This window comes from Solanum stenotomum, chromosome 4, assembly GCF_019186545.1.
Source record: "Solanum stenotomum isolate F172 chromosome 4, ASM1918654v1, whole genome shotgun sequence".
NCBI lineage: Eukaryota > Viridiplantae > Streptophyta > Magnoliopsida > Solanales > Solanaceae > Solanum > Solanum stenotomum.
In genome coordinates, this window is record NC_064285.1 from 3,089,190 (window position 1) to 3,105,876 (window position 16,687).

The 16,687-nt window shown below is 33.9% G+C and overlaps 2 protein-coding genes across 2 annotated transcripts; both read right to left on the reverse strand.

Annotated features, from left to right (window-relative positions):
• Positions 1–310: 310 nt before the first annotated feature.
• LOC125862858 (zinc finger CCCH domain-containing protein 6) lies at positions 311–9,094 on the reverse strand. The gene is made up of 4 exons (XM_049542983.1): positions 8,774–9,094; positions 5,184–5,396; positions 1,872–1,996; positions 311–1,594 (listed from the first exon to the last, which is right to left on the reverse strand). The coding sequence occupies exons 1-4, from the start codon at positions 8,831–8,833 to the stop codon at positions 526–528; spliced, it is 1,467 nt and encodes a 488-aa protein (XP_049398940.1). The 5' UTR covers positions 8,834–9,094; the 3' UTR covers positions 311–525.
• Positions 9,095–14,049: 4,955 nt separating this feature from the next.
• Positions 14,050–15,780, reverse strand: LOC125862558 (aldehyde oxidase GLOX-like). The gene has a single exon (XM_049542666.1). It carries the CDS (start codon positions 15,778–15,780, stop codon positions 14,074–14,076), a length of 1,707 nt encoding a protein of 568 aa, XP_049398623.1. The 3' UTR covers positions 14,050–14,073.
• Positions 15,781–16,687: the final 907 nt, after the last annotated feature.

Genomic DNA, 16,687 nt, shown 5'->3' on the forward strand with positions numbered 1-16,687 from the left:
AGTGCAATCTAAGGAAAGTGTTGTGTACACGAACCTTACTCCTACCTTAGAGACCTCAAGTAAGGCATATAAAGTTTTTTTTCCGTTCAGTTTCTCACCCAATATTCAGTACTTGCATTGGAACCCAACTCTAGAAAGTCCCACACTTTAAGAGTAAAATGCTCTCTAACAAAGTCGACTTCATACCCAGAGGGACTCATCTGAACCCTTGCTAGTCAAGTTTATATACACGTCTTTATAGGTACAACTACTATCAACACTAAAGCATATAACTAGGCAAAATAACTTCATTAAAGGTATTGGGCATCATGCAAGCATCATAATAAAAGAAAAGGTAACAGAGAAGAAAGTTATCACTTCTGTATTGCAATTGAAATTTAGAACCATAAAGTAAACTATTTAATGAAGTTGACTCATTGTAGGGAAATGGAGGAAAAAAAGGGGGCAAAAATGGCCGAGCTGCAAACAAGCAATTCCTCCCTTGAGAAAAAAATTTAATGTACAGAGAAGAGCCAAGCTGCATTATTATGTACCAGTAATCTCCCTATCCATTTTCATTCTCTTTGAACTTTGGACCTCTGGCAGGCTACCCACCCCCCTCTGTTGGGGGGAAGCATCATGCAAATATGCACAGTTGGCGCCATGTCGGCATCCTCTTGAACTATTATAATAGATGCAAGGCTTCATTATCTTAGGTTTTGTATCTCTTGAATTGTAGCTATTTTGTGATTCTTGAACTGAACCTAACTGTTGGTTGTTTCGGTTGTTGTTGTTATATTGTGGTGGTAATGTTTCTTGCCTTTCTCCTCCATGCTGCTGAATGAGAGACTTGTAGTAGTTGATGTCCCTAGCTACAGCTGCTGGCATAGAGGAAGTAGGTGTTGACATAGTTGCTACTGGAGCTGGTAAAGGAGCTGACATGGCCTCGGGTATACGAGGCCTCAAACTGGGAACGGGTCCTATTCTACTTGGAGCAGAGTGGAAGGGGCCGTTTGTAGCACCTGCCATCGAGGGGATAACTAGCTCTGTTCTACTGACTTGAACTGGAGGAGGATCTGTCCTACCTGAGTGATAGAAAGATGGATTGGCTCGACTAACTACAGGTTGAGATGGAGCAGCAATACTTGATGCCTGCAGCCTTGTGTTGGGCATGTGACTAGCAGCAGACATGCTTTGGGTATTCATAGCTGGCACGCTATGGGAGCTGGTGCCTACTCCTTGGTGTGTAACAAGTTGCCCAACAATTTTCGGGTCACTCAAAATTTTTATAAGCAGCTCACGATCAATCAGATTTCCCTGGCCACTGTCTGCCATAAATGCAGTTAAAGCTGCCTGAGCTTCTGCTACAGCATCAAGCCCCAAGCCAGGAACACCTCCCGGTGATGAGATTCCGTGGACTGGAAGGCTATTTCCGGCACTTCTATTGCACAAGGGAACTCCAGACTGCATTACCTGAGCCGTTGAGCTGGCAGCATTAGTAGGTATAGCAGTGCCAAATGAAGGATCTGCTACCTCCTCCTCTTCAACAGGTGTTAAGGGTACAACCGGTGTGTGCTGATCATTATGAAGGGTTTCATCTCCAGGACCCGTAGGACTGCATGGGGAAAAAAGAACAATTTAAAAGAAGTAACATCTAGAACTAAAATAAGATCAATGGAAAAGAAATTTTTTTAAAATGCTTTTAGTAGAAACAAACCAACAACAACATATCCAGCGTAATCCCACAAGTGGGGTATGGGGAGGGTAGGATATACACAGACCTTACCCCTACCTTTGTGAGGTAGAGAGGCTGTTTAGACTCTCGGCACAACAATGCATTACCAGAACAGGCTAGAAAGAAAAAATAATCCTACAAGAATGAAGAATCATACTTTGGAGGAATGGAAGATTCACGTGGATAAATTGCTTCAAGAACTCTCATCTCACGTTGTTTCTGCACCTCTGTGTCATTGCTTTCTTCACCAGCAACCACTCGCCAATTTGTATCCAACACAAACTGTTAAAAATCAAGGGAAGTGTTAGCAACTAGTACAGTGATGCTATGACTTCATGTGTGCAAATATGTGAGAAGACAAAAGGAGAATAAAATTACAGAAAGAGAGGAAACAAAATGCCAAGAGAATGCTCAAAATAAAGAACGCATGCTTCAAAACCTTACAGAGCATGTATAAGTAGCTCCTCCCCCCAGGACACACACCCAAACCAGTACTGCTTAAGTGAAATTATCAATTCAACTTCAAATTGGCACATGAACATCCAACGCCAGTAGGCTATCAATTGTTCATTTCAATTTCTGCACCACACTTCTTGTTAATCAACATAGTTTAGGGACCCAGCAGGTCCTAACTCAACATATAGCTCCTATTTCTCCATATAATTACAATCAAGTAAACAATCTCATATGTATTATGGATTCTTTTTTGTTTTGCTCTGCCATTTTTTTGTCCGTTCCTCTCGACAAAAGTTTCTAGAAGGATGGAGTTACTACAAATGTGCTTCTCTCCTCAGCATCTCTCTGTGATACCTTTGATTGGATTCAAAGGAAATGCTTTCAGGAACAAGAGGTTATCATGTGATTTTGTTTGAAAAGGAACCAGTAAGAGAAAACCAATGATACTGGGAAATGTTTAGCAGGTATAAGGAGGAATGTGGATATATGTGGGTTCGAAATGCATTTCCTTCCTAGGAAAGTTAAACCAAAAAATTATTCTAAAGGTTTACACAGTATTATTTGCTTTATCATATGGCCTAAAGGCGATTAGTAGCCTTACTCAAAGTGAGTAGAATTACGCCGCAATACCAAGCTAGTTTGGGTTGGGCCAAGTGTATGAATCCTCACTACCATAAATACGGGGAAGAATCCAACCTTATCCAAGTTGTGCATACTTATCTGGAGAAAAGTTATCCAAGTTGTATATGGGAATCTGTATCCAAGAATTAACTCATTTATTTCAAATGGCTCAACAGGTGGAAACTCATCTATTTGGATTTTGGTGGATCCTTGGTGGGAGATACATTTTCCTATTTTCATCCCCTTTTATATATTACTCCCTGAATCCCAATTTATTTGGCTTTTTTTCCCTGTTAAGAAGGACTGAAACCTTAATAAATTTTTAAAAGGCCTAATATTTATATTCCATTTTTCCTTTAATGAGATGCTTTTCCAGGTGTTCAGTTGCAGATTCAATAGGAAGTTAACTTTGTCATTTTTTGCATATTTAGCTATGTGTCAACTGGCACCTACAAATTGGGACTGAGGGAATTGCACACTGCTTGATAGCACACATCAAGTGTTTCTCATAAAGTAGTAAAAGGAGAAGAGAAGAAGAGGAACTCTTATTCAATTGAGTAGGTTAACATCATATAAGAAGCTCCTTCATAAAAGATTTAGACAACAGTGGGTGACATAAAAACAAATGTCAACTACATAAGAAAAGAAATTTTAACTACATGAATTGACGAAAGTTTAGTACGAGGAAACCTTCCTAATTATTTGAATTTCTTATTATCAAATAATCATTAAGAATATTGCATTATTTTAGATATATACTAGTAATATACTTCTCTAAATCTCTCAACTTTGACAGATGTTTTTGTTTCTCTTAAAACTTGAATAATATTATAATAGAAATGCTGATGACCTCAAATCATCTGTTTAAGTACTTTGTTGCATACATCCCCAGATGGCTTTAGATATGACAAGGGGGGGGTTGAGCTTAACCCGTATAAAAAATAAAAAAAAAATCATTTCCAACCCGCCCCTCACAAAAATTTTAATATTTTCTTTTTTTAATTAAGTTTGATACTAAAAATAAAATTCATAAAAATAAATTTATTTTCTCATTAAGTTATGTTAATTTAATAGATAATGACTTTCATTTTATTTTTTAGAGGTCAATTGAGAAGCGTGTAAGAAACCATATTAGTTTTAGTTGAACCATTTTCATTTACTATCTTGAATATTTTAGTAACTTTAAAGAAACTATCTTAATAATAATGTTCTCATTCTTATAACATAACATGTAAAATGTTATAAGAAAGTTAAAATTAAGTTAGAACCCGTATAAAACCGCATAGACCCGCAACCCGCCCCGCATTAGTTTTTAAAAAAACCACTTCAACTCGCCCCATATCCCTCCCCACCCCGCACAACCTTAAAACCACCCCGCCTCGCATAGCCTTCAACCCATCCCGCCCCACATCCACACCACCCCATTGCCATCCCTAGATGGCTTAGAGCTGGAAGCTATGAACTCCAAGTTGATACTCTGGCAAGTATTTTGTCTCTTCTTTTTCGCTTGCTGAAAGCGAAAAGGTAAGCAACTTCGGCAATTATTTTATCTTCATCATCCAATGGTTATTTCCTACAGTTTTTATTCAAATTATATCTGTTTTCGAGTTTTAATGGATGGCCAGCTCGACATTATCATGCTCCTACTTCCAAGCAATGTTTTAAACGGGTATATTGGGTCAAAAAAGACTTCGCAAGAGATTTTCCTTATCAAATATAAGGTTTTTGTCAAAGACAAAGAAATAGGGTTTTGGCTCAGTCTACCTTGTCTAATAGTAATAGACTTCATGAGAGCTACTCGGGAATTCTGTTAGTTCATTAAATCATTTATCTGTCTGGAAGTTTCAACACTATGGCCTGTAGATAAAAAAGGAGCAATGCAAGATTCCTTTTGTGTCCTATGTCAGTTTTTTTATAGGTTGCTTTTGAATAATCAAATAGAAAGTCTTCTCTTCATTTGCATTCTTTCCTCTATATTGAAACGGCAACAAACTCAACTCAGCCATTCAGCTTTTTTGATACGTAGGATTACAGTAAGAAAGTAAAGTACCTTATTTTTCTTTTACCAACTAATATTAAAGCAATGTTCATAAATTCTGAAAATTTCAGAGCAAAAGCTATATTTAAAGTAAACAAATTCTACACCCCAATACTAAACTAGTTGTGGATTGACTATATGTTAGTTTATTCCCCTTGATCAGTAGACTATAAATTCATTTTTAGACATGATAAAAATTCAAACTGAACAAGGCTATCACTGAGAATTTGGTTCATTCATTTTCACGAGGGAAAAGTCCAACTATTTATCATACTACTAACATCCTAAATAGTGCTAACAAATAAAATAATACCTGAAAAAATACAAGTAAAAATTTTAAAAAGCGCAACTTACAGAGGGAGGACGACTCCATTTGATTACAGGGATTTGAGCTACTTTATTCTTCCAGAGGCTTGCAGGCTGTGCACCCTCAAAGCCTGGTGGTAAATTATCATCCGACACCAAAAGACCTGCGTGCAAAGGCAATGATATCTTTGCTTGGAGATGATCTTGAGCTCCTCCTAATCCAACTTGGGAAGGGGAATCTTCAGACAGGAAAAGTTTTACCTATTAAAAGAAAGATTTATTCAGGAAAAGCATTCTATTTGGCAGCATCAGTCGATCAATACATATATATTCCAACACATATACATCCTATTCAGAGAAAAAGATTTGATTAAAATTTGTGCCAAAAGATATCATTCATCAAAGGGTAAATAGCGATTTTGTCCTTCAAGAGATGGGCAAACAGATTAAGCCTTATATTAGTCCTTATATTATTCATCTGAGCACATTAAGCCTTCAATTAATTGAAACATTTGATATTGGTCCTTCAAACTAATGGAAGTTAAATTTTTAACAGAATTATCATTTAAAAGATCTGGATAAGCCCGGGAGAAGCCACCAAGTGTTGAATTAATTTCAGCTTCAAAAAAAGTCTGGATAAGTCCCTGCTAATCAAAGAGATGGGCAAACAGATCGAAAACAGGATCAGAAAGCAGCATATTACCACCTTTTTTGGATAAGTATATTACAAGCTCATTCGTTTAGCTGATTGAAAGTAGTGATAAGCATCAAGTATTGAAAAGCAATTTTTGGTGTTAAAATTGATTCTATAAATAAGTGATTTGGATAGAAGTGTTGAAACTAATAATAAGCCACCAATGTGTGGTTAAAAAAGTGCTGATAAGAAAATTTTCTGTTAAAATGATCAAGATGTTATAGTATTTTGATATTTCAGAATTAATAAAAATATTATTAGGGATAAAATATTAAAGCTTTCGGTAAAATGAAAAGCGTCATTTAAGCTAAAAAAGCCATAAGTTGGAGGTGACCAACTTATGGTTGGAGTTTACCAAACGCATAAATGAATCAAAAAGTACTTTTCATCTATTGACCAGCATATAAGCTTAACCAAACATCCTCTACCATAATAGAGAACCAAAGCTGAATGAAATAGAAAATCAAGAACAAACTTAAAGAAGACAGGGTAGACATTACTTGCTTTCATGGAAAACTTAAAGTTTTTGATTCATGATTGGTGGCCATCACATTCGTATCAAGATAAGATTTTATTACTCTTCTCAAATGGTGCTAAATCGGGTCTGCCCAATTAAGCTTATCATTGGTATTTTTTAGCACCTTTCCCCTGCTCTCTACCCTATGCTTCTTTTACCCCTTTGTCCTTGATTTATATTCGATGTGAGACCTTTACATTGTAAAGCAAAAAGACTAGATGATCATGTTGTCATACTTGGTTGATTTAACTGGACCTTTTGTTTTTCTTTTTCTACACATAAAACAAATATCCCCAAACATCCCAACATGATTCTTCTGCATGACTTCTGATAACATAACTCAAACTACAGGTAGACCATTATGCATCATTTGTCATCAAGACAGCCTCTAACCCACCTACACGCTGATTAACATGCCTTTTGGCCACTTGAAATAAAATACATAAGACCCTATCTTTCACTGGAAAACACCATTGAACCATGACTGGAGTAATGCATAACTCTTGTCCATTTGCTGTACAACATTTCCCGCCTTCATATGTCAAATTTATTGATATTAACTTAACATACTTGGATCCCTGCCCAGAATGTATTTATCAAAAACTTTGTAATCTATACATCTGAAAAGAAAGGCAATCATTTTGTGGTAAAATAGATGATCTTCTTAAGTTCGTTTTATATGAAAGAGGGAATATCCTAAAGTTCTGTTATTATCAAGTGTAAATTAAAGCAGCGCCACCTTTGAGAAGTAATCTTTTCGACATAGTTATTAAGAATACAACAACTACTATGCCTCAATCTCAAAATTAGCAAGGGTCAACTATATGTATCTTTCAAGATGCGTTCCCACAATCTGGACCTATTTAGTTCTAATACTCGATACTTCATCTTTTAAGACATTAAGAATTTTTGTTTCATCAAAACCTTGGTGGACAAGGTGAGCACAAGCTGCCAGTCAACACAACCATTCGGCATTAACAATTTTTTTTAAAAAAGGAGATGAAGAAGAAACTTGGGAATATGTATCTTCTTCATCTTTTTCAATGAACTTGCGCCTTGTGCTGATTACTGTCATTAAGTTCTCCTGCGACTGTCTTCACAAAAACTCTCAGAATATGTTCACAAAGTAGAACACATTTACAAGTATAATTTATTTTTTTATCAAGTAAAAGATTTCATTGATACTTACGAGCCAACTTGGCGGTAAACAAGAGATGTACCAAAAAGGGAGAAACCTACAAAATATGGTTCTCTCCAAAAGAGACCTAATGAGTGCACCAAAAGAAGATAAGACATCAGAGACTACTCCTCAATTAACCAAAGCTCAGCTCCACCCCCTTCAAAATCTCTCCTATTCCTCTCCTTCCATTTACAAGTATAATTTCACTAAAATTTGGAACTGCATCAACCTTTTCCCTTCTTCCTCTGATTTTGGATGAGTACACTTGAGAAAATTTAATCAACACATATACAGGATTCTTTGGTTTCAAACTTAATAAAGTAGTTTAGCTATCTCTTTCGGCTAAAATTAGTGTTCCATTGTCAATCAATGAATATATCAATCAACTACCCCTCAATTCCAAACTAGTATGGTCTTCAGCTAAATCATCTATACCCATCCTGCTCTAAGACTAAGATAGTCTGGCTGTCAAAATTTTAACATTAGATTTCAGTTTCCAGAATTACTAAATTATGGCAATGTCTTAAACATATAACATCCTAAACAAGTATCAAGAAAGTAACTCCACATCATTCCCCGTATCACTCAATTTAACTTGATTAACAGTAATAAAACTTAACAATTGAGATTAAAATACAATAACAAAAATAACCAGGTTTCATTCCCAAACTAACTTGAAGTGGACTACATAAAAAGGGCAGTCCGATGCATGGGACTACAGCTAAGGGTCGGACCACAATGGTCTATTGTACGCAGCCTTACATTGCATCTCTACAAGAGGCTGTTTCCACGGCTTGAACACGTGACCTCCTAGTCACATAGACGCAACTTTACTAGTTGGATTGGACTATATGAATCATCAGACTCCATTCCAACTTTTACCTCATTCCATTCCAATCTTGGGTGTAAAAGAGAGCTGGATTGGACTACATGAATCACCAAACTCAATTCCGACTTTTAACCCATTTCACTCCAATCTTGGGTGTAAAATAGACCTATACGAATCAACAAACTCCATTTCCAACTTTTAACCCATTTCAATCCAATCTTGGCTATAAAAAAGACCTCTTTTGTATCACAACAATCAAATTCATCAAAACAAAATGGTTTATCAACACTTTAGAGTTCATCAGTTCCCAACTCAGTTTCATTTCTTTTTTTTTAGGGTTATTCAATACTCCGATTATATTGTACATACAATTACATCAATAAACTATGAAAATTACGGATCTTTACATAAATTTTACCTGACAAAGACTATCATCTGAAGCCCAAGTAACCCTTTTCGATTTCTCCCGTCCTCGCATATTTACAAATACAAAAAATTCCGATTCGATTCGATTCAATTCTCAAATATAAAAATCTTAAATCAAATAGGATTAACAGTGATTTTATTGTCAAAATTCACTCCAAAAACCCTAAAAAATCAGCTAAATTTTGATCCGATTTTGAAAAAAACGATTTTTCCGATGAAAGTAAATTTTACTTAACATAGAGAAGAGAAAGAGAAAAAAAGAAGAACAGAGATCAAAAGGCAACCCTATATAAGAACCCTAATTCCTCTGAATTTTTTAATTTTTTTTTCTGTGCCCCCTTTTTATTTATTTTTGAATTAAAAAAATTAAATTATGAACTGTTCACTCACTGTTATATCACTGGATAAAAAATAAAAAAAATGGTCAGCCTGTATTCCTTTTCTATTTTTTCTTAAATATTTTATTAAAGAAATAATTACTTGCATGTATGCATTTGTCACTTAATTTAGTGTTTTTTCGTTTCAATTATATGATGTATTTTAATTAGGTGTGAAGTTTAAGAAAAAATAAATATTTTTGAAATTTATGATATCAAATAAGTTATATATGGTTGTATGGTTGTATTTCATCTTATTAAGCAAATGACTAAAAATGAAAGTGTGTCTTATAAATTGAAACAGAAGAGTAGTACATGAGTACAGTACTTTATTTCAATTTGTTTAGTGTGATTGGGAGTACGAGGATCTAACTAACTAATGTTTAGTGTAAATTTTAAATATAGAATTATCAACTTTTAAACGTGAAAATTATTAGTCTTGATGGATAGAGTTATCTGGTACATGTTGATGGGAGGTAGTACATATATCATGAAATTAGTTGAGGTGCAGGTAAAGTAGTACTATATAATTATATAAAATAATATATATATTAACAACATGTTCAATATAATATCACAAGTAGGTTTGAAAAGGATAGAGTGTATGCTGACCTTACTTTTACTTTATAGAAAGGTTGTTTCCGAAGCCGAACCCGGGATTTGAAGACGAAAGGTATACCACCAATGGCTAATGCACATTAGTTAAAGCATACCACCCAATGTCGATTCGTATGATAATTTTATTAAACATAAAATATATAACTAATGTACAACTATATAAATATGAATTAAATGATTTTACTAGATAAAGTTTCTTTTGTGAAGTGACGGTTTTGAACTTCACTTTGCATCATAAGGTTTCAAGTTCAAACTAGCTATGCATCATTTAAAACATGCATCCAAATAGTTTGTGTCTTAGGATGCCTAATAAAATATATATAATAATATCTCAAAGTATATATATATATAGTTTTTCGAAGTTAACGATTGCACGTGTATTCTCGAAGAACACGATGGTAATCTTTTCCAACAATGTGCTAATTTTTATAAGAATTAATTTGCTAAATAAATAATTAACTTAAAATATGTCAATGTTATCTAAGAATTTTATGTATATGTCAATATTCCTTTGTGGCATGAACTTGGCGCTTTAGATGAGGTAATTATCCGGCTCGAAAATAATATAATAAACTAATTTAATTTATAATTAATTATCTGGCTCATATATTTTAAAATTTAATTTAAATTTTATATGAATCAAACTCAATAACTTTTTTACATGTCTACACATCGATAACTTGAAACTTGTAATTTAGACATTTTTTTGATAAAACATTTTGTAGGGATTTATATTTTTTAAACATAAACTATATACGCTTATACTATTAGGAATAATTTTAAAATTCTCTTTGTTTCACTAATAACACAATACTATTATACTACGACACTGATTTATCGTTAATTTGGACCGAGAGCTACGTGAATGCTCGAGAACAAAAAAACTCGTCCTTAATTTTAAATATCCGGTTCATTTACTGGTGCGTATATATAGCTTGCTCTAACATATTTTAAATAGTTAACTTATCTACGTAATAGGCGCTTGATGATCCACACAAAAAAACTCTTTTAAAATTTGAAAACACACTATATCATATGTTCAGAAGCACAATTAAAATATGTGAGAAATTAAATTTAAAGGATTGTCAATGTATTCTGCCCCGTTTAATCTATTTTAGGACCGGTATATGTGCACCATCCATCCCAATAGGGCAATCAATGTAGCCAAGTGACAATCAACTATTCAACTTGCTAGGCAATTTGTGGATAATCCATCAATGAGTTGTTGTGTTGTTTGATATAATTCGACTTATGAGGTTAAGGTTGATCCCACGAAGAATAACATAGTTCTGATCTTGATGATTCTTAAATTATCAAGTTGAACATATTCTTAATTGTTTTTATATTTTTAACTAATGGATGAAAGAATTAAAAACACATAAATAAAAGTACGTAATAAAAATATGATTTGTAAAAATTGCAGGATTAAATGAGATGTAATGAATTAATTTCCCAATTATTGGATTAGTCTTGAATTAACTCTGAAATTTGTGTTTAAATAGCAGTACTCTTTTATCAACCTCGGACTTAAGTTGATCGCTAGGGTTTTTCAACTATTAACAACGTTGTTTTAAGATTATTTAAAACATAATAATAATCGAGACCATTAATTAATAACTTTAATTTAGGGCCGCAGTTGAATCACGATATCCCTTTGTCATGATTCGAAATCAAATTAATTATTCCCTTTAACGTAACTCGAAATTTTGTCATTTGATTGACCAAACCCAAATGTATTTCCTTGGTAGCTAAAAATGTAAAGCCCAAAATATAGATTAGAACACATGAAAATATAGTTCAATATTGGGCCTAGCACCCAAGGAAGCCCAATTAATGGAATAGTTGGATATCATTTTTGTATATATATTTTGATTTGTCGCGCTTGAGCCAAAAAATAATAATTCTGAAACAATATATCTACCCTGATACCTTCGAGGTATATATAAAGTCTACATATATTTCATTCAGTTCTCAAAAATTTACTTGTAAAATTACTCTGAATATGTTATTGTTGTTGAGTAGGAGCATGAAAACAAGATTGCGGAGGACGTGAAGGATCAATGTTCCTAGTCCACATTGATCAATATCAATAAGAATAGCAACATCCTTTCATCTCTCATTTGATAAGTCCTATATGAAATTTTTGTTTTCCTTTGCTTGAAACATTCCTTTGATACATATGACAAAACCATGAAGACCAATAATAAGTGAAAAAGTAAAATTTCGTTACGTATTTTTAAAAGAAATGTTAACGTACTAAATAATCACCTTCACAATGTTACCAAATAGTAAAGATGCGATACTACAACTTGTTATTTGAGTTATTCTCATTCTTCTTATCTTTAAAGATTAAAAAAATAAGTAAGTATGATTCATTTATTAAAGAATTATGAGGGTCAACAATGTTAACTAAAGATTTTAACACATAATTTGTGTAAGATCTATTAGGCGAGCCCCGAGTGTTGGGCGTTAGGCGTGCTTAGGGCGTACAATCGGGCGCTTAGGGCGTAAGTCTTACAGAACTAAACCTCACACTTGAGTCTCGGGGCATTTTGCTAAAGCCCCGCCCCAGGGCGAGTCCCAACAGAGTCTTTTAAAACACTGGACCCACTACAACAAAAACAACTTTTAGCGGCAATAAATATTGACATTAATAAAGAGTGCTAAAGTCTTTACCGACATTAGTTAAGTGCCATTAGAGCCAATGTCGCTAAAGGCTTTAGGGACATATACAAACAGAGCTAATTACTGCTAAAAATACATATTTAGCGGCAATTAAGAATTAATTGCCGCTAATGATTATTTTTGATATAGTGACCGGAGTGTAAGACAAGACGTTTTATGCAGTACGGGCGAGACATAAACCCCGAGATATGGTGCGTAAATTTTATTGATTTACGGAGCGTAGCCTCATATATATTCAAATTAACTAAGTTACTAAAATTCTCCGAGTAGTCGAATGAGTTATGGTAGTGAAGACTAATAAAGAAACCTTCCAAAATATATGTGCAAGTGAAGACAACTTGTTTATTGCATTTTCTGGCCCGTGATCTATCTTCTTCTTTATATTGCCCGTGACTCTCTTTCATCTTCAACTAGCCTTTAGTTCTAACCTCCCTTCTTTTTTTTCTTTTCTAATTTATGTGGTTTAATTCGGAGTATATAATGATGAAATTAACTAATGTTTCGTATGAACACAAATAATTTATTTTTTGAAAAAAATAGCTTTACATATTTAGACATTACGTTAAAGATTCTATTTTCTTCGATTTAATTTCTTAGTTAAGTAATATACAAGGCACAAATAGACCGTTATAAGCGCTTTATCCATTAGACTGCAATTAAGTAGTGTACACTCTAAAAATTACTTGTTCCGTTTTATATTATTTGGTCTTTATTAACTTGACACACCCTTTAACATTTTTTTAATTAAAAATATATTTTATTAAACTAATTTTATTAATAATGCTTTAGAACTTTAAATTTGTTTACTATTACTTTATATAGGTATTTAATATTAAGAAGAGAAAGAAGAAAACATAATAAAGTTATCTTAGTTTCATAAGTTAGATAAATAAAATGAGATAACTATTTTTAATATGTGACAAGTAATATAAAATGGAGGAAATAAAGATAATGAAAAGGAATTTCAACAGATCTACAAATACAAATCACCTCCGTGGAGGAAAGACAATAGATCTAACTTTGATTAGATCTTGATAAAGGTCAAAATACAAAGAATAAGACAAGCTATTTAAGTATTCACACTATACTCATTTGGTTTAATGCAGTACATTTGATTCGCAGATTAAATTATTTCAAAATTATAGTTTTAGAATATTTTATAATTTTTAGACTAATATATCCTGAGTGGGATTAAATAAAAAAAGTTGAATGGGATAAGGTGATATATACCTTCACTCAAACAAATTATAATTTAATCTTGAATATCCCGCCTTATCACATGAATCGAATGATCCCATACTATCCATTTCAGTTCGATCCACCTCCGTCTTAAAAATTGTAATTAATACAATTTTTCCTTTTTCTTAAAATAAAATAATAATTATCAGAAAAGTCAATGAGGACAAGAAGTATAACAATTTTTTCATTAAATCAAAACAATCAAGACCTATGAATATCCTTACAATTACACCTTTTCCCAAAAAGAGAAAAAATTGTTTATAACCAACATAAATATAAAAATAATAACCTATAAAAGAAATTTTAATTGCTTTTTAATTCTTATATTTGTGTAGGAGGCAAGAAAAAAAATAAAAATAAAATAAAAATATGTTCACTGAATTTTGACCCAAATTCCTTCACTTGGTATATCTTGATGAACCACAAATAAAAGATAATAACCAGGTGGAGCTAATTTAGCATTATTTGGTGTGACCACATTGATTTGATAGGCATTTTCCCCAATTAATTTCACATTTTCACTTGCTAACACCAATAATCTTTGATTCATCGTAAATGAATGTGTGTTAAATCCAGGTGCAACCATTGTTACCGTGACCAAATTTATGTCCACCCACCCGGCAACCTTAAATCGTATGGGTATTCGTTGCCCATACCCGATTGCATATTGCGAAGCAGGAGAGATGATTTGTGGACGTAAGTACTCAGATATCGAATCCAAATAAGACGGTGAAAATGCCTCTAAGCTTAACTCAGTAGGAAAAAGAACTCCAGTGAAATTGTAATATATATGTGGATTACTACCCCCAACAAGAACTCGACCATCTCTGAGTAAAACCGCCGTTGAATGGTACATCCTTGGTATGGTACTCGAATTTTGTATCTCGAACCGAGAGTCAAACGGGTTGTCGGGTCGGTAAATCACGGGTTTCAAAACCGGGTCCCGACCACATTCCCATCCAGCTGTACCCATGGTGGCTCCATTAATGATCAAGACATTTCCATTGGGTAAAATTACCATATCACCCATTGTCCTAGCCAATGGCATGGTCTCCATAGTCCATTGTGGGTTCGGGTCGGTTATTGTGATTCGCCCGCAGGTACTCAACGCACCTGAAAAATTGCCATTTAGAGCACTAGTATACGAACCTTTCGGGGCTCCACCACATACCAACACTTCAGCTTGAATTTCTTGTGCTTGTAAATTCTTCAATGGTAGAAGAACGGCCGAACCCGTACTCGGATAATTTCTCGGATCACCACCTGGTATTTCCGGATAATTTTTCAATACTACATTTTTCGTATAATCAAACAATATTGCTCGATTATTCGCGAAAATGAATAAATTCCCATCCACATTAAGGAAAACAAAAGGGTATAAATTATTCTCAATTTTATTTGGATCATTTGTCTTCACAAGAAAAGGCAAACTATATGAATTATTTGCCGATGCACTCTTGGGATAAAACTCGTAATTAAAAGCCCTACGACCACCAATAATAATTTGTCTGCCATCTGGCAAAATATGATTGGTCGAATACCATCGTCGTTGAATTAATCCACCTTGAATTTCTTCCCAATCACACGTACCAATAGTAGTTGCATTACTACAAGGCTTAAAAACTCGTACAACTTTCTCACCATCGTTGAATCCACCGGTTTGAACTAACGAACCGTCGGGGAACACGGAACTCGAGGAGCACCAAACATCGGTTTGGACCATGAGGGGACGTATTGAGTTGCTAGCAATGTCGTATTCTATAGAGTGAGCAGTGCAGTCGACTTTCAACGTAGTGTCATTTTGATCATACCGACATTTTCCATCAGGCAACGAAATGTTGGACATGCCAAAGTCAGTGCGATCAAACATGACGACCCTATCGTTGTTGAGAAGTTGCATGTGCATGGCGGAAATTCCAATGTTTGATAGTAATAAGTTCCAGCTTCCGCCCCGGCTGCTGAGAGCAGCAGCTACGGCGGAAGCGAAACTCGCCCATTGACATATGAGTAGTAGTAGTAGAAAGATGTGAGGATGTATGAAGAAAAGAATATTGCTACTAGTACTAGTACTCTTCTTCATAATGAGTTGTGTTTTTTTGTTTGGTTTTTTGTGACAAGTTATGACAAAAAGTTATATTAAAGGGGTCCCCGGGGGGGGGGGTTGTAATAATGTAATAGAGGTGTATTTTTTGGAATATATGTGTGTGGTTAATAAAAGTTTTGAGGCATGGATATCCTTTATTTATAGGATATGTTTTAGTACCACAAAGCTAAGCAAGCAAGCAATCGCGTGAAGAATAATTGCGGCCGGTGATTGGTTTTAAAACTTTGCATTTGGTTTTCGCTCAATGTTCGATATAAATTTGATTTTATATTTTGTTAAGCATAGAATTGATGATCCAGTCTTTAACGAAAATGATTTTATATTCAAAGTTTAAGTTTGAAATCTTTGATTACAGATAAAAAAATATTTATCACACGTCAACGATCTTATTGATGGGGAATTGGAGCTCAACTTTTATGGACAATTGAGGTGTTAAACAATTTTCGCTCTATCAATCACTTAAATGGTAGTTATAAGTAAATATTTAAGTTATATATATTTGATATCACTACAAAAAAAAGCATATATTGCTACAAAATTCACCATAGCTAAATATGAAATTTTTCATGGCTACACACTTTAGCTATGATATTATTTTCCGTAGCATTCGTGGCAAGATGTAGCGTGGCTAAAAGTTAGCTACAAACTTTACATGGTCCGTGGCTAAGAACAAACATCTATTGCTACAGATTTTTTGTGTTGTAGTTATGCTGGTAAAAAAAATTGCCACAAAAAATATATTTATAGCAAGTAATTTTATTTTTTTGCCACAACATACAATATTTGTAACTATCTACATCAATGTTGCCACAAAGGTATTCCACTGTAGCAAAATATTTAGTTTGTTTGCCATGTAAACTTAAATTTTATAGCTATTTCTATA